This window comes from Littorina saxatilis, linkage group LG16, assembly GCF_037325665.1.
Source record: "Littorina saxatilis isolate snail1 linkage group LG16, US_GU_Lsax_2.0, whole genome shotgun sequence".
Taxonomy (NCBI): Eukaryota; Metazoa; Mollusca; class Gastropoda; order Littorinimorpha; family Littorinidae; genus Littorina; species Littorina saxatilis.
This window is the reverse complement of record NC_090260.1, coordinates 11,074,968-11,099,231: the sequence shown is the minus strand read 5'-3', so window position 1 is coordinate 11,099,231 and position 24,264 is coordinate 11,074,968. Positions and strand designations below refer to the sequence as shown.

Here is a 24,264-nt window from a genome sequence, read left to right as displayed (position 1 = left end):
CATCAGAGTGAGGGTCACCTTAGTCCCAGGCTTATAACTAGAAACATTTTCGCTCTTTTCTTAAACGGTTTTTACCACTGGATAGAGCATAACAAACTCTTTACAAAAATGTAAAAATATAAAAATCATGCAAAGGTGACATTCGACTCATTCTGTGGTGGAGGGTCGTACTTTTGGCTCACTTAAGTGTAGCCTATGTGATCGTAAACTTTGTCTGTGCGTGCGTTCGTATGTATGTATGTATGTATGTATGTATGTATGTATGTATGTATGTATGTATGTATGTATGTTGGGAAAAAACAAACAATGTGTACATGTGAAGGTGTGTGGGAAATATTTGTAATGTGATTACTCGGCTGTGAAACCCAACTCCTGTGATATGAGAGGGTAAATTTACATAGTGCAATATCATATTTGATTGTATCCCTTTTATGTTTTATGTTTTATGTGTGTCGTCCTATACAATTGTTGTTATAATCGTTTACAGGCAGACAGGGTGTGCCGAAGAAAAATTTCCATTTTTATGTAATATTTTAATGGACAATAAAGTGCTGTTATTGTTATTGTTATTGTTATGTATGTATGTATGTTGTGGCGCACGTTATATGTCAAAGCAGCACCGCCATGATATGGCCCTTCGTGGTCGGCTGGGCGTTAAGCAAAACAAACAAATGTATGTCTGTGGTAAAAACTTTAACATTTGACTAAACACCGAAATACTAATTTTACCTGGTTATTTTTCAAGCACCATCTTCAAACTATTGAAGTAATGATCAACATTTTGTCGGCATGTGTGTAGTTAAATTGTGTATCCAAAGAAAACGGGTGGTGGGTGGTTTTGAGGGGGTAAAAGCAGGTGACTGGTTTGTGTCGTGTGTGGTATGTAGACCAGGTCAGGGGTCAAGATCAGGTCAGGTCGTGTGAAGGATTGTGGAATAGATTCACTATTCAGTTCTCACCTATGCATTCACCGATTCGGGGAAGACGATTTCACATTGTTCGGTTTCTTAGCTCCAGAAAAATAGATACAGAAGATACGCTGTGCAGATCAAACTGTAGGAAATCTCCTTTGGTGTTTCCAGTGTCTGCGCGAGGAAGAGCTGTCGAAAGCGCAGTGTCGATCTGGCAGTCGTCGTGTCCCCGGTAAGTACAGACAGATCTAGTGTCTCCCACTCTTATAACGTGTCACCTACTGATAATCCGTTTTTGGCTCACGTAAGTGTAGCCTATGCGATGCTAAACTTTGTCTGTCTGTGCGTGTGTATGTGTGTGTGTGTGTGTGTATGTGTGTGATAGAAACTTTAACATTTGACTAAACACCGAAATACTAATTTTACCTGGTTATTATCCAAGCAACAGCTTCAAAATATTGAAGCAATGATCAACATTTCGTCGGCAGTTTTTCTAATGTGACATGAATCGCATAGGTATAATGCCACAAAATTCAGTTGATTAACGTGATGTTTATGTTATAAGCCAAGTTAAAGTGCCAAAACGCGACTTTTCGCCCAGTGTGTGTTGTGGCTTTTGTGGTCGGCGTTGTGTTGTGGCTTTTGTGGTCGGTGTTGTGTTGTGGTTGGCGTTGTGTTGTGGCTATTGTGGTCGTCGTTGTGTTGTGGCTATTGTGGTTTGCGTTGTGTTGTGGCTTTTGTGGTTGGCGTTGTGTTGTGGCTTTTGTGGTCGGCGGTGTGTTGTGGCTATTGTGGTTGGCGTTGTGTTGTGGTTGGCGTTGTGTTGTGGATATTGTGGTTGGCGTTGTGTTGTGGATTTTGTGGTCGGCGTTGTGTTGTGGCTATTGTGGTTGGCGTTGTGTTGTGGTTGGCGTTGTGTTGTGGCTATTGTGGTTGCAAAAATCAATCAAGCCACCAAATGTTTTCCAGTCAATCAATCAGTTGAGAATCCAAGCAATTTACCAACCAGGAAAACTTCACAAACATCCAATCAACCCAACCAGCAAACCCACCAAGAACCCAACATTCAACAAATAACTTAACCAATTAATAAGTGAATTATTCAACCAACCATTCCAGCAAGTCTGTAATGTAACAACCACTTCTCAACTTCAACAAACAAACAAGCAACAAAGAAACAACAAAAGGCTAATTCTACTACAACAACAAAAAAGACTAATTCTACAAAAAAGAAACAAACAAAAGACTAATTCTACAAAAAAGAAACAACAAAAGACTAATTCTACAAAAAAGAAATAACAAAAGACTAATTCTACAAAAAAGAAACAACCAAAAACTAATTCTACAAAAAAGAAACAACAAAAGACTAATTCTACAAACAAACAAGCACAAAAGACTAATTCTACAAAAAAGAAACAACCAAAAACTAATTCTACAAAAAAGAAATAACAAAAGACTAATTCTACAAAAAAGAAATAACAAAAGACTAATTCTACAAAAAAGAAACAACCAAAAACTAATTCTACAAAAAAGAAACAACAAAAGACTAATTCTACAAAAAAGAAATAACAAAAGACTAATTCTACAAAAAAGAAACAACCAAAAACTAATTCTACAAAAAAGAAACAACAAAAGACTAATTCTACAAACAAACAAGCACAAAAGACTAATTCTACAAAAAAAGCTCCAAACAGAACAACACTGACAATGACTGCATTTGTTTATTGGCTCATAGAACAGAAGATCAGACATGATCGAGTCACGGTTTTCACTTTCCAAGTGCGGCACAAAAAGCGCTGTCAAGAAAAGAAAATACACATGGAGATCGATAAATCTTTCTTTTTTTCCATTTTTTTCTTTTGTTATCTCTTATCAAGAGGATTTTGAGTTAGCTGTTAAGGATATTGCTCAGACAAAACCAGACCCTGTTTCATGTTGTTTTCCTGCTCGATACGAGTCTCTACTTTGAGCAGACGACACAGGTGACGACTCTGTTGTTGATGTAGGGAGCGCAAGGGAGACTTCCGCACACAGTGATCACGTAATAGAACAGCAGGCCGTTCTCGTTGCTCTCGTCATTGAGGCTGTGTTCAGGACTGCCATCCAGGCACACGTACTCGGTAGCGAAGTGATCTGCCAACTGTGAAACCAGATGTCCGGTGTACTGAGATGTCCAACCCGAGGGACACGAGAGGGTGCCGGGCACCATGATGGTGGTGGACTGAGAGGCCAGGCACACGGAGCAGGGCACGTTGTGGTCTTCGTGACCAGGGATGGTTTCATACTCCGCGCCGTACAGGTAGCCGTAGTGCGACGGTACCTTCGCGTCGTCAAACTGTGGCGTCAAGGTCAGACACAGGGGGTTGGTTCCGCTCCCTTTATGACTGTGTAGTTTCCCGCCAGCAACCCCTGAATTCACAAAGGACACCCAAACATTCACATACCTATACACTGTGCGGTTCTTTTTTCATTCAGTCTTCCCTGCTGTATTTCTTACAACTGAGCTCTCTGTTGCTGGAATAAAAAAACGCTCGCGCTGGACCCGAGTACTCTTCAGACTGGCTCGCTCCCCCAGTATGAAAGTTTTTGTCTTGTGCACGTTTAAGACCAAGTGATTGATCTGTGTGAATTACAGGCATTCTCTTTGCTATATAACGATGCCTTAGAGCAACAACGGTTTATCTGAAAAATAATCCTTTTTTTCACTTTTTTATATTTGATAGTATTTATTGTGTACATTATGTGCGTCATAATAAAAAAATGAAATTGTCTTTTGTTGTGAAGTTATTAAGCAAAAACCGTTGTTGCACAAATTAGTTTGGCGTGTTTCCACATGCAACACTGTTTCTTCTTCCCGTATGGCATTCCTCCATGGGACAAGCACAGAGCTTCAAGAAGGTGTTTTCCTGCATAAACAGTCTGCCCGTCAGTTGAACCGCTCTGACAGAGAAGCTGATAGTAGGAGTTGGTGGGGAAGCGGACAATACCAGTCTGCTACAAGATACTCTGGGACTGCCTGTGATATCTGCTATCAGCTGTGCCGTTTACAATGGGAATGGAATGTCTTGAGGCATGAATCACTTCCTTGCCTGGGGAAACTCCATGCTGGCCTGCATTCTCTCTATCAACAAGATGATTACTCTGGCACTGAAGGTAGCCTGGTCTGTTGGTTTTATGTGGGAAAGTCCACTTTCTTTGCTTGTTGCACTTGAGGAAAGACGTTTCTTCTCCACTGGAAATTAAACTTGTATGTGGTAAGTCTGCTTTTGTATTTTATTTTATTTTTCTTCTTTTTCCTGTTAACCTGTTTCATCACATAAAAGAATGACATCGATTTCATTATTCATCACTGAATATATTAATGCTATATCATGTTTTTTGATGAATTTCTTTTCATTTTTAAATCTCCCTTTTACCAAAAAAAAAGAGGAGATTTATTCAGATAGAACGAGAGGAGCGATGTCCGTCAGGGGGGGGGGGGGGTAGAGAGAAAGAGATAGAGAGAGAGAGAGCGTGTGGGTGTGTGTGTGTGACTGAAAATGTGTCACCCAGGTCTGTCTCGGAAATTTACTGGCCGAGTTACGAACTGCTTTGAGCCACAACAAATATCAGTGGCGTGATTAAAGAAATTTAACGTCATTAATATAATTATGTCCGTGTTATGACTGTTGAATGAAATACACTGTTCTGTTTTTATATCTCTCTTACAAAAACGAAAATTTATTCAAATAGGAGAGTAGATATAATGTCTGTGTGTGTGTGTGTGTGTGTGTGTGTGTGTGTGTGTGCGCGTGTGTATGTGTGTGTTTGTGTGTGACTGAAATGTGTCACCCAGGTCTATCTCCGAAGTTTTTCGGGCAATCTTCACCAATTTTACACCATAATTATGTTGGGACTGGTATAACATTGATAATATGTCAGATTGAGGGGACAACACCTATGGTCAAGGTTATAATGATGCATTTACTGGCCGATTGTTATCGAACTTGTTTAAAATAATAATAAAAAATATTTTGTCATTTACAGACTGTAAGCACGGTTAGCAGTGACCATGTGGTCAGAAGACGATGATGACCATTTATGGATGAACATCCCAATGGACTTTGGTAAGTGTGTGATCATTACAAGCACAAGTGAATTATAAGTTTTGTTATTAATATCTGACTTTGATAACAATATAACAAGTAGTTAATTGTACCATCGGGCCTATCCCTTGAATGTGCTAGTTGTGTGCATGTTTCCTGATAAAATGGGATTATAAGAGCTCATTGCTCCAGTTTTCATGCCATGTACAAAATTAAATTTAGTGTTTCATTAGTAGATCTGCTACTGAACATGGCGATTGTGTGTTTTCATTGTTTTGACAGAAGCTCCTGCCAATACAGCTGATGGCGGATTGTCTGATGATGTTTTTGGTGAGAAATCCGCCGAGCTAGAGACAGCTGATGCTGTAGCTTCTGACCCTGTGTCTTCAGATCAGCCTGCAGTGACAGACCCGATGGCGGCTCATGATCCTGTTGCAACTGCTGTTGCTGAAAGCCATTCTATTCACCAGCTACGACAAACAGCATTCAGAGTGCACGAAAAGAGACTTGACACCTCCCTCGTTCATAATGGCCTCCAAAGAGTGTCCATTGCCGCTGATGGCAGCTGTTTTTTCCATGCAGCTGCTCTCCATGTTCTAGGACAAGAACATCAGTCCCTATGAGAGAACCTATGTCAGCACATGGAAGACAACATCGAGGATTATGAAGGATTCTTTGAAGCTGAAGATGACAATAAGCGGCGCTCAGCTCTTAACGGTAACAACCAGCTCCGAACAAATGGAGCATGGAATACAGAGGCCAATGATATCCTGCCTCAAGCGTTAGCGAACATGACAAAGAGAAGAATCAAGGTTTTCACCAGTTAAATAAATACCCCTCACTACGATATTATTCTAACCATTGGCCAAGCATCTGTCTTCCGGCCCATATACCTGGCTCTTCTGGCACCAAGAGGACAACCAGCGCACTATGACGGCTGTCTAGTGAAAGAAGGACGCAGCATCTATACAGAGTTTGCTGACACATCCAGGCCAGCCAGAGATGCTGAGCCAGTTGCAGGAGGCTCGAGAGACACCTTGTCTGGTTCTTCATCGGAAGATACAGACACTGGGAACAATGAAACGCCGAGGAGAACTGATGTTTATGAAACACCACCCAAAAAGCGATGGGGACGAAAGAGAACTGCTACTCCTGGTTCTTGGAAAAGAAACATGAGGAAGCATCTACGCTTGACAGGACAGGAATTCACTAACAGCAGGGGCAAGAAAGTTGGGGCAAAACAGGTGGGCAAGGTGGATTGCAGCAAGTGCCAACATAAATGTTCAGAGAAGATTACCGATGACGACAGAGAAAGTATCTTTCAGACTTTCTACAAGCTTGCCGACAATGATCGTCAGAAAGACTTCGTCTGCCATCACGTACAACAAAAACAGACTCGAAGATACTTGGACGAGGATGGAAAACCTGTGGAAAACAAGAGATCAGTGGACAGAAGATGTTTCCTCACTGTGGGTACAAACAGCACAAAAATCCAAGTATGCAAGCGTTTTTTTGAAGCCACCTTGGCAATTAGCCACTCATACATCAAGGATGCTCTCACCAAGTCAGCTGATGGGGCATTCTGTGGCAGCGATGGTCGGGGGAAAAGCACACCTGCCAATAAAACGCCGGAGGCAGCTAGGCAAAGGGTGCGAGATCATATCCAATCTTTTCCAACAGTGGAGTCTCACTATGCCCGAAAAAACACCGGCAAACTTTACCTTGACTGTAAACTCAATGTCAGTCAGATGCATCGACTTTACACTGTCGAATGTGAAAGAGAAAGTATCCAACCAGTTTCAGAAAGTCTTTATAGAAACATTTTCGATCATGAGTTTAACATCTCCTTTCATATTCCAAAGAAAGACCAGTGTTTGAAGTGTCATGTGTACAATTCGGCAAAGGAAGCAAATGCATTAACTCCAGAGATAGAAGAGGATCACAAGGAACATCTTGAGAGGAAAGTAGAAGCCAGGTTCGAGAAACAGAAAGACGTCAAGGACGCACAAAAAAGTCCTGATCTCCATGTGGCGAGTTTTGACCTACAGAAAGTCTTACAAACTCCATTTGATCCAACCAGTATTACATACTACAAAAGAAAACTCCACATGTATAACCTGACTGTTTTTTCAATGGCAGATCAGAAAGGATACTGTTACATGTGGACGGAGGTGGAAGGACAGAGGGGCTCAAATGAAATCGGCACATGCATTTACAAGTACCTTGAGTCTCTGCCAAGGTCAGTGCAGCATGTCATTTTCTATTCCGACACTTGCACTGGTCAAAACCGTAACCAGTTCATGACAGCTGCTCTCCATCATGCTGTCAATAACATCCCTCACATCAAGATCATTGAGCAAAAGTACCTTGAGAGTGGCCACACCCAGATGGAGGCTGACTCTATACACGCATGCATAGAAAAGGCCAGCAAAGGAGTGCGCATCTACCACCCTGATCAGTGGATGACAGTGGCCCAGTGTGCGAAGAAGAAAGGAGACCCATACACTGTACTGCCCCTGACTCATGAAGCATTCTTTGACTTCAAAACGGTAGCAAAAAACAGGATGCACAACACCAAGCAGAATGTCAAGAAAGAGAAGGTAGACTGGCTCAAAATCAAGTGTCTGCGTGTCATCGAAAATGAAGAAGACACTGTCTTTTACAAATATCGACTCGGTGACAATTTCCAGCGACTCAAGATCACCGGCACTACAACACGCAGAAACCCTCCAGCAACTGGCATGATCCTCCCATCCTTGTACAGCCAGCAGGTGCCAATCTCCAACAGCAAGAAGAAGGATCTTCTGTCTCTCTGCACATCAGGAGTCATCCCTGGGCACCACCATGACTACTACAGGACTTTACCCAGTTCCACCAACTCCACCGACTGCCTGCCAGACGTTGATGTCACAGAAGAACAAGATGACACTGACAAGGAATAACTCAGTAAACATTGTTGACAATCAAATTGCAACTTGCCATCGTCATCTCGCTGGAATTTTGTGTGTACAGTGTTAAGAACAATATATTGTGCTTGCTTACTCATGTTTCCATTCATAAACAATCAACAAAGCCATCTGTATTAACTCACCGTGCGTTTCATTGATTATTTATGAGGATTTGTGACTATTGTGACCCGGACAGAAAAACATTGAAAAAAAAATGTGTCACACATTTTGGACTACCTGAAACGCGAACAACAGCACAGGTATGTTAAAAAAATTCCTTTTCTTCTTTTGTACATTTTGTCGTAATTTTCATCTTCAAATTGGATAACAGTCTTTCTGCTATGCCACTTTTGCATGAATTGTAAAGCTGGGATCATGCAAAATTGTGTGCAACAATGGTCTAGCTGACTGGTACACCGTTTTTGCTCGAAAATAAAGAGTCTTTCTGTGAAAATGTCTTCTTGTAGTCTGGTATATCAATGCGTAAATATTGTTTCATTTGTTGTATGTTTTTATATGCCATTGCGTTTTAATGAAAGATGAGTTTAATTTCGCAATACAAGACTGTTGCTCAAAATGCGATGCACCTGAAAGTACACTTCCACATGCAACAGAAGTGTACCGCAAGACAATCTTGTCTTCCGCAAGTTTTCCGCTAAATTGTAGGGTGGAAATTTGGGCAACAGTGGCATAGCTGTAAATAATCTTGTGTTCCCCAAAAATCCCATGTCAGTGTGGAAAGGAAATTCAGGCAACAGTGGATTATCAAATAAAATCAGTAGTTTCTCTTTTTCTACTGAATGTACTGGGGCCATTTGTCACACAGACAAAGTCTGACACAAAATGTTTTTGTTTTGAAATTTTCGTGATGTTCTGTTTAACATAGGCATAGCTCTGCTCGTTCAAACTTTTGAAGTGAGCTGGCAAGGAATTTTTCAAAATGGCAGCTTTCCTGGTAAACCGTTGTTGCTCTAAAGCATCGATAAATACATTGCATACGAGCCGAGGATGTGCGTGGTGACTGGCCTTTCTCTTTTATTTGATCACAGTGAAAATGCACACACACATTCACACACAGTGACACACACACACACACACTCTCTCCCTCACTCCCTCTCTCTCTCCCTCTCTCTCTCTTACACACACACACACACACACACACACACACACACACACACACACACACACACACACGAGTACAGACTCATGTACACACACACACACACACAAACACACACACACACCCACACAAAAACACACACAAACACACACACACACACAAACAGTAACACTAACACATGTGCACAAAATGAACTCACACACACACACACACACACACACCGCGCGAGAGAAAAAGACGTCAAAGACTTTTGACCGTGACGTAATCTTTTTATGACGCTATATTCCTCGTCAATGTGTGACGAGTTCGGCTGTTCTATCAGACTGCCTGGCTGGCTGTGGCTCCGCGAATTCCTCCCACCGCCAAGTCGTTTTTTGTGGTTTATTTCGCATTTAGGTCCCAGGTAACATTATGAAGTTTTAATACGATCAATCGGACCTATTATCAAGTTAGTGTATCAACTTTTGAACGAACTGCGCCCAGTAGTTTCCCAGCAATAAGCTGTTAAGTCGAGACACACACACAGACAATTAAAGTCTGCTGGACCCTAGTACTAGCGTACTCGGGGATAAAACAAATTATACAACTCCTGTAATGCAACCGAGGGGTGGATTAAATCTAGTTGATTATTTTTAGACAAGTGAGAAATTAGAACGAACTACTTTGATTACACCAAAATCACACGTGGATTATTCGAAGTAAGAATAAAGAGGGCTAAAAAATAATCAATACTAGAATTTATTTTTAGAACATGACATCATTTGAAACCCAGACGATTGGACCCTGTTGCGGAAGAATACAACGTTGACTCAAAACTGTAACAACACTGGCTGACGTGTATAAAGTACACGCATACCTCGCCAGGTTTGTTTTTGTGACTAGTCGACAGACGATGCCATTTGCTTTGTGTGTGTTTTTGTTGTTGCTTACTGTACATGACATACATTACGTGTAAAATCCAGTTCTTTAACAGGCAACACACCTTGCAAATTTCCAGAAGCTGCAATCTAAAGCGACCTATCTCTGATTCTAGCAGACGATCTCTCCAATGTTTAACACAAAATCAGCAAACTCTCCTGTCACATAGAACGTCCATTATATAGTGCAATGTTGAAATGAAGTTACCGGTCTGAAACATTTAGTCGTTTCTTCTGAAACAATCCTTGTTCTCTTATCATCTACAGATTTACCGCAGTCTTCACCACGCGAATTCACAACAGAAGTCAGACTTTCGAACATACAATCTACGTAGGCAAGCATGATACGTCATGACGTCATATGATTCCTAGCATATTGACGTAATGCTAAACATCCGGTTATCTCGAGTTCTCTCCGTAATACATGTCCGTGGGTTTTTCAATGTTCGGTTATTTCCGTGGCTTCATGCGGAAAGGGAACCGTCGTCTGCAATCAGTCAACGACATGGACCATTCTGGTCCTTGTTGCTGACAAAAACATGATTTTAACACAGAATGTAATGTCAGAATAGCTATATAAACGCTATTGTGTTTTAATCGTAGCAATAGGGTCCGATATTTAGACGAGACAAGTATAATGCCGACGAGTCGGAGACTAAGAATAAAGTTAAACAATAGGGACTATTGAATGACGCGTATTTGACACTCTGAGTGATTAGGCTGAAATGAAATTGCCTACAAAATGTCGTCTGCATGACTGCATGTTCGACCCGTGTTGTTCTTTGTATAAATAGCTTAAACAATGACGACAACTCGTTGATTACTGGAAAATAAACCACGAGTGGGTAGCACACTCGTGAATTACCAAGCGGCTGCAAATACCCACTCGTGGTTTATTTTCCAGTAATCAACTCGTGGTCATTGTTTAAGCTCTATATACAGCATGACTTCCCTTCTTTGTCTCTGTTAATCTAGGGAGAAAATATCCAGCGATATTTCTCCGTAGGCCTAAAGTTCGGCCATGACCTAGGCAAAATAACTTGCGCAGCCGCAGAAACAAGAAAATGGAAATCTTATGAAGCCGTCATCAACACGAACACAATGATTGCAGAAGCAAACTCTGTACCTACACGACCTAGACACAAGACTGATTATTTCACAGCTGCAAAGGGTAAGCTTACTCACGTCAGGTCTTCACTGACAAGCTAGGAACAGACGGAAAATTCCAAACAAAAGTAAATGACGTCAAAGTCTCTTTTGCTTTGCATGTAACTTTGTCATGACGTCTTTTTGTGACGACAGTTAACCGCGACAATTTGTTCGCTTCCGGTGTCATTTTAGACTGAAAAGCAACTCAAAAGAAGGAGCTAAGCCTGTGTCTTGAAACAGCTGAAACACTCTTTTGGATTGCCGTTTCAATGGTAACCAAAAAGTTAAAGAAAAAAACCAAGGTTCAGTTGCGAACTGACAGCGGATTGAGCATTTATTCCTGTTGATGAAGGTACGATTGAAGCTTTATTCTCTCCGTCAACCAACAAGACTAGATTTGTAGCAGACGAAAAACAAAGTGTGCGTTTTTCCTGTCTTGTGAAGGCGATTATGTCGTTATAAGTTATCTGTACGTTGTGAAGACATTTCAAAACAAAATTTAGCTTTGATGCGTCACGGGATATAAGCTTATACGTTTTCATCCATGGAATTGGTTTTTTTCGTCTCGGCAGGGTGACTGAATTCATGATGTCTTTTCCGGAACTGGACAAAACTGGCCTTGCCAAGACTTAAACAAAATATAGTTCTACAAATTCTAGGCTTGGGTTGATTGCCCTTGGTGAATTTCCAATGATGTGTTTCCACATCCCATGACAAATTTACTTTACTTTGGTCATGCCATATATACGTTACAGCTCCGTCCATCCATGGTATCGCGTGATATTTTGTCTCGACGGGGTTAAAGAATCTAATGACGTTACTCTCGGCAGACCCTCGAGTGACGTCATCATGTTCATTGAGCCTGAGTCTCGACAAGATACTACGCGATACAATGGATGAACGGAGGTGTAACTTATACGTACATAACACGGCAAGTGCACAGGGAATCCCCTTACTCACCGGCATAGACCAAGGCGGAGTTAACAGGGCAGCTCTTCCTCCCCCAGCGAATGAAAGAAGAGTCTGCACAACAAGTTAATAACATGAATTATGCATGATATATTGACGACTGCTGGATGGAAGATAAACATAACCTGATTGAACAAAAAACCTATAATAAGGATCCGCAAGAAAGAACAACAAGTCGCGTGAAGCGATATAGAAACATCTAGTCAAGATCAACACCACAAACCAATCATCGCCGAGACTTCATTCAGATAGTCTCGCCTTACCGTATCGAAGAACAAGACGGGTCACGCTCGCCGCCGCGAAGCACGCGTCCGTAGTACTTATTGAACCTATTTTCTTTCATTCTAAGTACATTTTTAGAGTAAACATGACATATCTATATTTTTTTGAATTCAGGAGAAGATGAGGAATACAGTGCAATGAATTTTACATCTGTTTTTGCGGAAAATCGATTTTAATGACAACTTTAATGAGCAAACTCATTAATTAATTTTCAAGCCTCCAAGCTGAAATGCAATATTAAAGTCCGGGTTTCGTCGAAGATTACTTGACCAAAATGTCAACCAATTTGATTGAAAAATGAGAGCGTGACAGTGCTGCCTCAACTTTCACAAAAAGCCGGATATGACGTCATCAAAGACATTTATCCAAAAAAAGAAAAAAAGTCTGGGGATATTATACTCAGAAACTCTTATGTGAAGTTTTATGAAGATCGGCCTAGTAGTTTTCTCGGAATCACTTTATACACACAAAAACACACACATACACATACACCACGACGCTCGTCTCGATTCCCAGTCTATGTTAAAACATTTAGTCATAGCGACAAATCGTGTTTACACATGAATTCATCTTATTTTTGCAACCACTTAATGAAAGCAACGAATAAAAGGCTCGGTAACTATGGAATACACTTCGTAAACCAACTGGGTCGGGCAGGAGAAACGTCAACACAGAGAGGCTGGGAATGCCACTTGGCTACACATATAACAAAGAGGCTGGGAATGCCACTTGGCTACACATATAACAAAGAGGCTGGGAATGCCACTTGGCTACACATATAACAAAGAGGCTGGGAATGCCACTTGGCTACACATATAACAAAGAGGCTGGGAATGCCGCTTGGCTACACATATAACAAAAAGGCTGGGAATGCCACTTGGCTACACATATAACAAAGAGGCTGGGAATGCCACTTGGCTACACATACAACAAAGAGGCTGGGAATGCCACTTGGCTACACATATAACAAAGAGGCTGGGCATGCCACTTGGCTACACATATAACAAAGAGGCTGGGAATGCCACTTGGCTACACATATAACAAAGAGGCTGGGAATGCCACTTGGCTACACATATAACAAAGAGGCTGGGAATGCCACTTGGCTACACATATAACAAAGAGGCTGGGAATGCCACTTGTCTACACATATAACAAAGAGGCTGGGAATACCACTTGGCTACACATATAGCAAAGAGGCTGGGAATGCCACTTGGCTACACATATAACAAAGAGGCTGGAAATGCCACTTGGCTACACATATAACAAAGAGGCTGGGAATGCCACTTGGCTACACATATAACAATGCCACTTGGCTACACATATAACAATGCCACTTGGCTACACATATAACAATGCCACTTGGCTACACATATAACAATGCCACTTGGCTACACATATAACAATGCAACTTGGCTACACATATAACAATGCCACTTGGCTACACATATAACAATGCCACTTTGCTACACATATAACAACTAGAGGAATACCCGGCTTCGCCGGGGTGAATCGCGAGACAGAGACAGACAGCGTGGCGGTTCACCACAATCACCTTTGAAGGCGAAGTCCTCTCAAACGGGATTGAGAATTTTAGAGCTTATTTCTAAGCCCTATATTATCTGTTATGGCTTTTCAAATGCCAGAACATACAGACAGACAAAAGCCGCCAGACCCCATCACAAACAGAACTCTACAATCCACAGGTGTTGCCTCCAAACACACACACACACACACACACATACACACACACACACACACACACACACACACACACACACACACACAGAAGCCGTATATATCTATCTATATATATATATATAAATATATGGAGATAGATGACAGTGGATTTTTCGATAAATAGATTCGACCTTTGCACTTTTACAGTGAGGACAACTTACGGGTACATGCAAGGAAACCCCACAACTTCTAAGGCGAACAACTATATATGTATATCTATATCTATAAATATACGAAAATGATTCAGTGGCCTGAACATTTCATGTCGAGTCCCATCGCTGTCGACGACGCCAAATGTAATCGAGTGCCGAAACACCACAATCACCTTTGAAGGCGAAGTCCACTCAAACGGGATTGAGAATAACTGTTATGGCTTCTCGAAGGAAGGCCTGAACATACAGACACACCAAAGCCGCCAGACCACATCACAAACAGAACTCTACATTCCACAGGTGTTGCCCACACACACACACAAACACACACACACAGAGAGAATCAATCAATCAATCAATCAATCAATGAGTCTTATATCGCGCATATTCCGTGGGTACAGTTCTAGGCGCTCTGCAGTGATGCCGTGTGAGATGAAATTTTATACGGCCAGTATATCTATATATATGTATGTCTATATCTATAAATATATAGAGATAGATGACAGTGTATTTTTCATTGACTTTCGGGTAGCGCGACTCTGTTGTTTCTAGCTTTTCACTCGAAGGAAGCGACCCAAATTTTCGCAGCGATGGGACAATAAAGAAAAGGAAGAAAAATCATGGAGAAAGAAAACAAAATCAACGGAGTCGCGCTACCCCAAAAGTCAAGGGATTTTGTTTTTGTGCCTTGACTTTTGGGATGACAAGAAGATATCGGGAACATATTAACGTGATTTGTAAAAATAATGATTACAAATCACGGGGCGCGCAGACCCTTGGTTTTAACTCCCAGGCTCAAAACTGTTAGGTTCAGCAGCTAAAGTTGCTTTTATGAATACGGCTTCTGACGTCATCGAAAATTTTACCCAGAATTCACCACTTCCGTACTCTCGCGGACGTTCGAGATACAATGACCGCCAGATCGGAACGCGAAAACGCTTCGCTTCAGCCACGAAATTCGTCGGATTATGGCCTAAACGATTCCGAAATAAACTAAACCCTGTGAGGGAAGGTGAGAAAACAATTTCCTACGGCATGCATATGTCTTGTTAACCTAAGTCACGCCAAAACGCAAATAAACGCGTTTTTGACACCAAAAATAGCCTGTTGGGGTCCTTTAACTCATTCGAGGCGCGTCGGAACTGGAATTCCGACATCTGTGTTTAGCGTTGGCTGCGTGCCGGCACTTGAGTTCCGACGGATATCACGAATTTTTAACGGTGTAAACGGTCCTGCTGACCAAGGGAAACAACCCCTGCAATGAACTTCTATCTGTCTACAGTGGTACCATTCACTGTAAACAGTTCCTTCCCTTAAATTGTTGGGATTAATAAAAATTTTGTTGACGGTGTGCGACCCACGTGTTTTGACTTTTCCAAGATGGCGGATCGTTCTGCTGAGACGTAGTAACTTGAAAAGAGTGCTAGAACGTGTTATTCAGTACGGTTCTGATCTTGACCTCAGTGATGATGATAGTGGAGATGATATTTTAGATTCTGGTGACGATTTTGTGCCAATGGACGATCATTTGGGTGATGATTCGGGCAATGCAAGTGTCGATCATGACATTGTGTATGATGAACCCATGACGTAGAAAGTTTTTTTGTTTTGCTTCAAATTGGATATTTTGCGTGGATATGAAGACAACAAAAGGTATGTACTTTCAAATGTTTCATATATTTTCTAAAAGAGTAAGTTTCAAACTTTGCAAAAACATAAGGTATGTAAGGTTATCTTGTGTTGTTGATTTTTAATATTTTTTTCAAAATGGCTCTAAATCGCGCGTTGGCAGGGAACACAGGGGAAATTTAGCTGCGCCTCGAATGAGTTAAAAGGGATTATATCTAACAAGAAAACTGTCTCAAATCGCTCCAAGAGCTATATGTACAGTGAAGGTTGGGTGTTGTAATTATTTCCCCATGAACACCTTGAAATAAACGTTTGAGCACTGAGTTACTCAAATTGAAAACGGCTGTGTAATAAGTAGGAATCGCAGACTGTAATTCTCATTGCGACTCCTTCTGGCGCCAGTCTTACTTGTTGTCCCACCTTTCGACCCTGATTATTTCTTAGAGATACCGATTTGAAATTGAGCCGAGAGCTACTGAAATCGTTTTGGGAGCTGACACGATGACAGCACACAAGAGGAAGGTCTTAGAATGAGTGTTTGAGCATTCTCTTTTTCAAATCTGAATGCTGTGTCTGGTAGTCAATGCAGACCGTGATATTCTCCAACTGACATTCCCGGTGTTTCTGTTATGCGAAGCGTTTTGGCGCAGGGTGGCATGTGTCAGCAAGACTGTAGGTTTGAGTTCCTGCTTTGATGAATGGGTATATGAAAACTAAATAAATGAAGATGGCGACCGGAAGTCCTGACTCCTGACAGGGAAGCTGGGCGAAGCAAACCGCTCACTGATTAAAATTCATTTCAAAATTCATGTAATCATTTCGCATAGTTGCGGAACACTTCATGTTAAGCAAATCAGTTCAGGCGTTTCTTAATTACATTACAGCGAATGTCCGTTGAACTTAATAAGGTTCAAATCTTCAGAATACTTTCCAAAATGGCGCCTTCGGTATACTGTCTTCAATTTTCAACAAGTAAAGACTTCTGTAGAAACAAAATGTATGATGTATTTAAAGAGTACAGAAAATTATCTGTATCTAACTAAAACCAATGACAGAATGTATTTGCCGGAAAGTATCGGGTAATGAATTCCATAGCATGCTTGCAGAAAAAGCTAAACTTGAGACCAATGCGAGGAAGGGGAATACGTATCTTCAGGGGTCTATTTGATTATTTGAGAACATTGTAGAACAAACTATGGGTTGTGCGTTTTCTGAAATAATATTTTGCATCATGACGTTTATCTATTGAATGTGAATTTTGATTTGAGTGAAAGAATGTTTAATGTTGTATATTCCTTCCTGTTTTTCCTTCCTCATTGCATAGTGTGGCACTACTAAACAAACACCAAGAAAACGAGTGGATTAAAGTCTACCAACAGGGGCCAGTGTTTTGTTGGAATGAAAGAAGATGTGATGTGCGGGCAACTGTTGTAGTGGGCTTACGTGTACGGCAGAGTATGTAAGGTGGGGTTAGTTAGTTGTTGTTGCTTTTTGGGTCCAGCGGACCATATAGGCCAAATCGGGACCCCACAAGTTGAACATTGTACATTTAAATTAAACCAATTTTACTGAACAAAATTCCATCAACATCGAACGCAGAAGAAGAAGAACTGAACAAAATTAGGAACGTCACCCAAAGGACACATAAAAGCTAAATTGAAACCCAACGTGTCAAGGATATAAAATTCAAATCTTAAAATAAAGGCCAGACTCCTTTAAAAATCCAAAGAGAGCTGTGGAGTTGACCTCTGTAAAAATACGTTTCAAGCTAGAAGTGTCAAAATACTTCACTCGTAGATCATACAGATCATGTAAGGTGGGGGAACTAACTTGTGTAGTGGGGTTACGTGTACCGCACAGTATGTAAGGTGGGGGAACTATCTTGTGTAGTGGGGTTACGTGTACCGCACAGTATGTAAGGTGGGGGAACTAACTTGTGTAGTGGGGTTACGTGTACGGCACAGTATGTAAGGTGGGGGAACTATCTTGTGTAGTGGGGTTACGTGTACCGCACAGTATGTAAGGTGGGGGAACTAACTTGTGTAGTGGGGTTACGTGTACCGCACAGTATGTAAGGTGGGGGAACTAACTTGTGCAAAATGATTATTACTCCCAAAGTTGTACCCCATGTGAAGCATTTGTCCCATGTCAGTTCCTACACACTTGTTATGCCATTACAAACCCTCCACTTTGCTATATAGCAAATTGTTTGTATCAAAGAGTTATTTTACATTGGTCACGTGACCCCCGCCAAAATTAAGGGTACCCCAAGAATCGACCCGACTAAAACGTAAGATGCAAATTAAAAGTCGAGGAAAAATCAGAATGGGCATAACTTGGCAAGCTTTACACACGAGGAGAAAGCCAAATCAGTTATCTTTGCAGGCAGGTTTGTCTGTGTTGTTATCTTGCGTATTTCATGCGTTCTGTCAATTCTACGGCTGCACGTGTCGATCGCACGAGAGTTCAAAGGGGAAAGGGGAAGTTCATACAGTTGTGGCAGGCTGGGAACTTTGAGTATTTCTCCTTAACTACACACAAGTATATTTGGGGTGTATCGTTTTCACTTTGTCTGTTTTGTTTTGTGTGCATGTTTGTCTGTCTGTTTTTTGCACTTATACTCACGTATATCTCTAGTGCGATCCAGCGTTTCAAATGTGTTGAGTTGCCTGGAAGTATTGTACACACGGTCGTCGGACAAAATCAGATTACTCCCTGGAACCAAAGAGGAGATCAAACATTTCAGCTGTTTTCAAGACGTTTGCAATTGAGTTTTAGGCATACCTCTTGGCTTCACAGTCTTACGTCACAGTTTGCGCGAGGTCAGTGGGTCATCTTTCTCGCATGGCGGTAGCTTTATTGAAGACGGCCTTTCCCATCGGGATTTATTATGATCTATGACGCGACGCCGCGGCAGTAGGGAGATTAAAACATAATAGGGATTGACCCCGAAAATCGACTTCGCCAATATTGTGCTCATATTTTGACTGTGATAATGTCGGATTGTGTTTAAACCGGTGTGAACAAATGAGAGAAATCAATCGAAACAAATCAAGACGTTATGATACAGAATATTGAATATGATGGCATACCAAGTTTTATATTTCAACTAGGGTTAGTTAATCGAATGTGGTATCAGACCGGTCAACGACAATCTCATGACCTATTTTGGAAGTGGTATTAATACATGGTTTACGTTTGTTATAAAGATGTGTCACTATTCACAACATTGTTAGACGTCTTTCCGATTTGACTGAAAATAGCGTATTGACATGAAGTTTTCATAGGCTAAAGTTAGATCATTTTCTCCATTCGCACCAACATACTGCCTGGAGCATCCGAGCGATTTTAACCAAAACTCAAAGTGCATGAAGCGGTATTTATACATAGTCAATCTTTCAAACGCATAGGCAGACAAACTTCCTCTTCCACCCTCGTTTACACATCCAGTCTAATATTGAATGAGTGGAATAACTGGTACTGTTCCAATAGATAAGATAAGTTATGACTATGTTAATGTCCATATTCATTGTACAAAAATAAGGACATTTGCTTGTTGGCACCACATCGCATTACGCATAACACACGGACAACACTCAATTGCGTAATCGTATAATCACAAATTTCCCTGTTGCTTTGGAAATGGCGAGACAGAAAGACAGAGCGAAGCAAGTATGGCTAATTTACCTTACCTGCGATAAAAATCAGGAGAAGAATGGGAAACAGACAGCGTGCATACATCATCCCACTTGAACGTTTTGTCTCGGGTTTAAACCTGCAGAACAATAGCAAAAGGAACTCACGTAAATCTATGTCAAAACACTTAGTTCATGTGGCAGTAACTATATCAACACTGTATGCTGTTTGAATGCATACATCATTCCACTTCAACTTAAAAGCTGGTAAACAATAAGGCCCGGCAAAGCAATGTTCACTTCAAAGAACCCCTAGGTTTACATTGATTTGAGAACAACAAAAGTTTAAACAAATCAACGAAAGAGAAATGTAATTGTGAGACACAACACTTCGTAAAAAAATAACCAGAAATATGACTGTCAAACTGAATTAATAACTAATCAATCATAATCACAAATGTATTAACAGGACTCGTTTTGTTGTGCTTTTTACAGTTAGTCAAGTTTTGACTAAATGTTTTAACATAGAGGGGGAATCGAGACGAGGGTCGTGGTGTATGTGTGTGTGTGTGTCTGTCTGTCTGTGCGTGTGTGTGTGTGTAGAGCAATTCTGAATAAACTACTGGACCGATCTTTATGAAATTTTACATGAGAGTTCCTGGGTATGATATCCCCAGATGTTTTTTTCATGTTTTCGATAAATGTTTTTGATGACGTCATATCCGGCTTTTTGTAAAAGTTGAGGCGGCACTGTCACACCCTCATTTTCAATAAAATTGATTGAAAGTTTGGCCAAGCAATCTTCGACGAAGGCCGGACTTTGGTATTGCTTTTCAGCTTGGAGGCTTAAAAATTAATTAATGACTTTGGTCATTACAAATCTGAAAATTGTAATTAAAATAAAAATGTTTGTAAATGATCCAAAATTACGTTCATCTTATTCTTCATCATTTTTTTTAATTTCAAAAACATATAAATATGTTATATTCGGATTAAAAACAAGCTCTGAAAATTAAAAATATAAAAATTATGATTAAAATAAAATTTCCAAAATCGATTTTAAAACAATTTAAACTTTTTTTGTGTCGGTTCGAAAGTTAAAACGAAGAGAGGCACAGAAAAGAATGCTATGCAGCGAAACCACTACCGCGCTAAACAGGCTCGTTAATTTCACTGCCTTTTGCACGAGCGGCGGACTACGGTCACTGTGAAAACATGCAGTGCGTTCAGTTTCATTCTGTGAGTTCCACAGCTCGACTAAATGTAGTAATTTCGCCTTACGCGACTTTATTTTATTTTAATAAAATACCTTACAAATAATCATATTTATTTCATAATAAAACTATTCTAATACATTAAGTTTAACAACAAAAATCGAATGTCCCTGCGTTTGAATTTCTCCAAAAATTGACTGGTATCACCGTTTTCCTCAAATTTTCAAAATTATTACAATGAAAATTATAATGAAATTCATTCGCGTGTTCTCCAGACTGGCATTTAACACGTATTCTTAGGTTATGTGGTATATTTAATATTCTGCCTATCTGAAATGGTAATTTATAATTTGATGTTCTCAAGCGAAACAAAGAAAGTGCTATATAGGTTATGGGGAAAAATGTTCAATTATGTTCAAATGTAAATATATCTTTAAACAATTCATATAATTCAAAAGGTTTCTTTTTTACCTTAATTCAAATATCCACGACTATATATATCAAATCTGTTAGGAATTTTAACTTTTTCAATTTAAACTATTTTAGATGAAACTGGTCATATAAAAAACAACTAAGACCAAGAGCATTAAAGTTATTCAACCTGTTTTAAATCTTTCTTTCTTTCTTTATTTGGTGTTTAACGTCGTTTTCAACCACGAAGGTTATATCGCGACGAGCCTGTTTTAAATAGGATCCTTTATATATGTTATTTGCATAAAGGCAATACCAAAAACGGTTAAAAAAAAACATTTGCAAACATATATTAGTATTTTAACAATCCACCAACTTGAATCAAAAACTTAATATTCTATCTTTAACTTGGATAATTAATAGAAATGTGCCTAGTTCGCCCAAAACCATACACGTGGGGTTGATTTTCTCAATTTCAAAATAATCTTATATAAACCAAGGTGCAGCTTTGCTGCTAAATTAACCAAATGTGGGCCTCTATGTAATTCTCAACCATATAACAAAATTGGTGCAACAATTCTATCAAACAATTCAACTTGAATATCTATTGACAAATCTTTAAGACTAAACATTGCTCTAGAGGTCGTATCATATAACAACTTATGTGCGTTATCAAACTTATCATTATAAATAAAAAATAAACCTCAATATTGAAAACCAAACACGACCCCAATATAGTTTAACCGTTGTATTTAAATAATGACAATTTTCGTATCTTACCTATTCAACAAACAACCTACTTGTTTGTTGTCCGGCGTTAACACTGATCACGATATTTGAACAACACATTAAGCGAGTGTTGTAGTGTTTTCCGGGATTTTGCTAAAATGTTTGTATCATCTGCATATAACAAAATAAACATGTTATAAACATCAACTCTGTATCATATAGTTGTACATCCAACACATCCAACTTCTTGCTAATTAGTAGTTAGGTGTTCAGTTTTATCCAACAAATAAAACAAAGAACAATACAAATCTATGTAATACCATCAAACTCATGTGACAGTAAATATATTGGAATTGCATTTTGTTTCAATGCACACATCATCCCACTTCAACTTTTTGTCTCAAATTAAAAACTGAAAACCAATAGAAAAAAAAACCTCACGTTAATCTATGTAAAAACATTTCGTTCATGTGATTTAGATCACAAGAAAATGACAAGTCCTACAATTGTAATACATACCAAACAGTAAGAAAACCTTTTTCGTGGGCTGCAGCGGTTAACTTCTGCTTGGCTGTAGTGGTTGACTTCTGGTTGGGGGTAGCGGTTGACTTCTGGTTGGGGGTGGCGGTTGACTTCTCGTTGGTGGTAGCGGTTGACTTCTGGCTGGCTGTAGTGATTGACTTCTCGTTGGCTGTAGCGGTTGACTTCTTTTCTGAAGATGTGACTGGGGGAGCTTTCTCTTATATGTCTGTCACAAAGGCTCTTGACTTTTGCCGTGATCCAAGTGGGAGGATTTTATTTTAATCCTGATGACTGGTGCATGTGTGGTTGTTCACATGCTTCCACTAGGGAGACGTTCATATTTAACGACGATTTTACTAAGGGGATTAACGCACATTCATATATGGCATTATTAAAGGCATTAACACGCTCTCATTGAAAAGTGTATGCCCTTCACCACCTGAGGTCGGTTTAGCATTTAGATCAGTAATTGCACGACGTAGATTAATGTGTGCTTTCTTAAATATTTTTGACTTTGTGGCGAACCTGCTTGGATTAGACACGCGTGTTCAATAAAACATGATTTTATTTAGACAACAATTAAACTATGCTTGTATTAAGTGCATGTGATTATGCATTTACATTTACACAGAAAGCGTCTTATATAGGTGGTGTTAATGTCAAAATAAAGCCAACATCCTTAACAAAAGTCAGATAAAAATAAATCAAGTAACTAATAATCTAAAGCAAACACACAAACTAAGGCAAAGAATATACTGCAAAAGGACTACTGCTTGTCTCATCTAGGTAAATGGAGTCAGATTTTAGCTTAAGTTCCCGAAGAATATTCAAAAGAGATAGCTACCCAAAGTTTGTCAACCGAATTACTTGATATTAGGTGAGCATTGACTTCAGTTGATGCGTGATTGTTCCACAAAGTACCACGTTTGCATGTCAAACGGTCTGACGTTTTGTTCTTTCAAAACAAATCCAAATTTGGTGATTGCCCCAATAGTAGGATGTTTGAAATCAAAAACTGAGCCAAACTCACCCGATTTAAAGCATCTAGGCTTTCACCTCTTGAGCTGTTTAAAAGGACTAGTAAACAAACACAATCAGTACAACTCCGTGACTTGAATACAGCAATTACAGGCAGGATGAGGGTATTTCCTATGGGACTCTAAAACGGATTGGGTCATTTTGTTTGTTGATTTCTTGTAGTGCATTTCTGTGTTGTTGTTGTGCATCGAGCTATCTGACTAACTATCTAAATAGTTATTTAGCAAACCAACCAACCAACCATCCTAACTAAGTAACTAACTGAATAACTATCCAACTAACTAACTAACTAACTAACTAACTAACTAACTTAACAAAAAACATTTTTGAATGGCCCCCATGTCAACCAAACAACACATCTCTATTTCTCCTTGAGAAGGTTTACTTCTGCGTTATCCAAGTGGAAGGATTTTGTTTTAATCCTGATGACTGGTACGTGCGTGGTTACTTATATGCTTCCAAGAGGGAGGAGTTTATATCTAACGACAATTTAACTGAGGGGATTAATGCACTATTTTCTATATAAAATCATTGAAGGGATTAAGGTATTGTCATCTATAGCATTATTGAAGGTATCAACGCACTCTCATTAAAAAGTGAATGCCCTCCACCACCTGAGGTCGGTTAAAGGCACAGTACGCCTCCCGTAAACCATCACAGATACTGTCCGGCTTTTACACACAGTACAAACACCCTTTCGTTTAAACACTCACCGCTTGAGAACATCCTAGGTGCCCTACATAAAGAGCGAGCAATTTTCAGAGAATTAATTTTGCGGATTGTCTGATCAGACAATCGGACGGTGCGTCAGTTTTG

The 24,264-nt window shown here is 39.9% G+C and overlaps 1 protein-coding gene across 1 annotated transcript in view; it reads right to left on the bottom strand.

The window, feature by feature from the left end:
• Nucleotides 1-2,613: 2,613 nt before the first annotated feature.
• LOC138949856 (uncharacterized) overlaps nucleotides 2,614-24,264 on the bottom strand; it is a 30,421-nt gene continuing 8,770 nt past the window's right edge. Inside the window, exons 4-8 of the mRNA XM_070321638.1 lie at nucleotides 22,408-22,627; nucleotides 19,592-19,674; nucleotides 18,525-18,614; nucleotides 12,091-12,153; nucleotides 2,614-3,320 (exon numbers count right to left, since the gene is read on the bottom strand). Coding sequence (XP_070177739.1) covers nucleotides 2,872-3,320; nucleotides 12,091-12,153; nucleotides 18,525-18,614; nucleotides 19,592-19,674; nucleotides 22,408-22,627 — 905 coding nt within the window. The 3' untranslated portion in view covers nucleotides 2,614-2,871. The remainder of the gene's footprint in view (nucleotides 3,321-12,090; nucleotides 12,154-18,524; nucleotides 18,615-19,591; nucleotides 19,675-22,407; nucleotides 22,628-24,264) is intronic.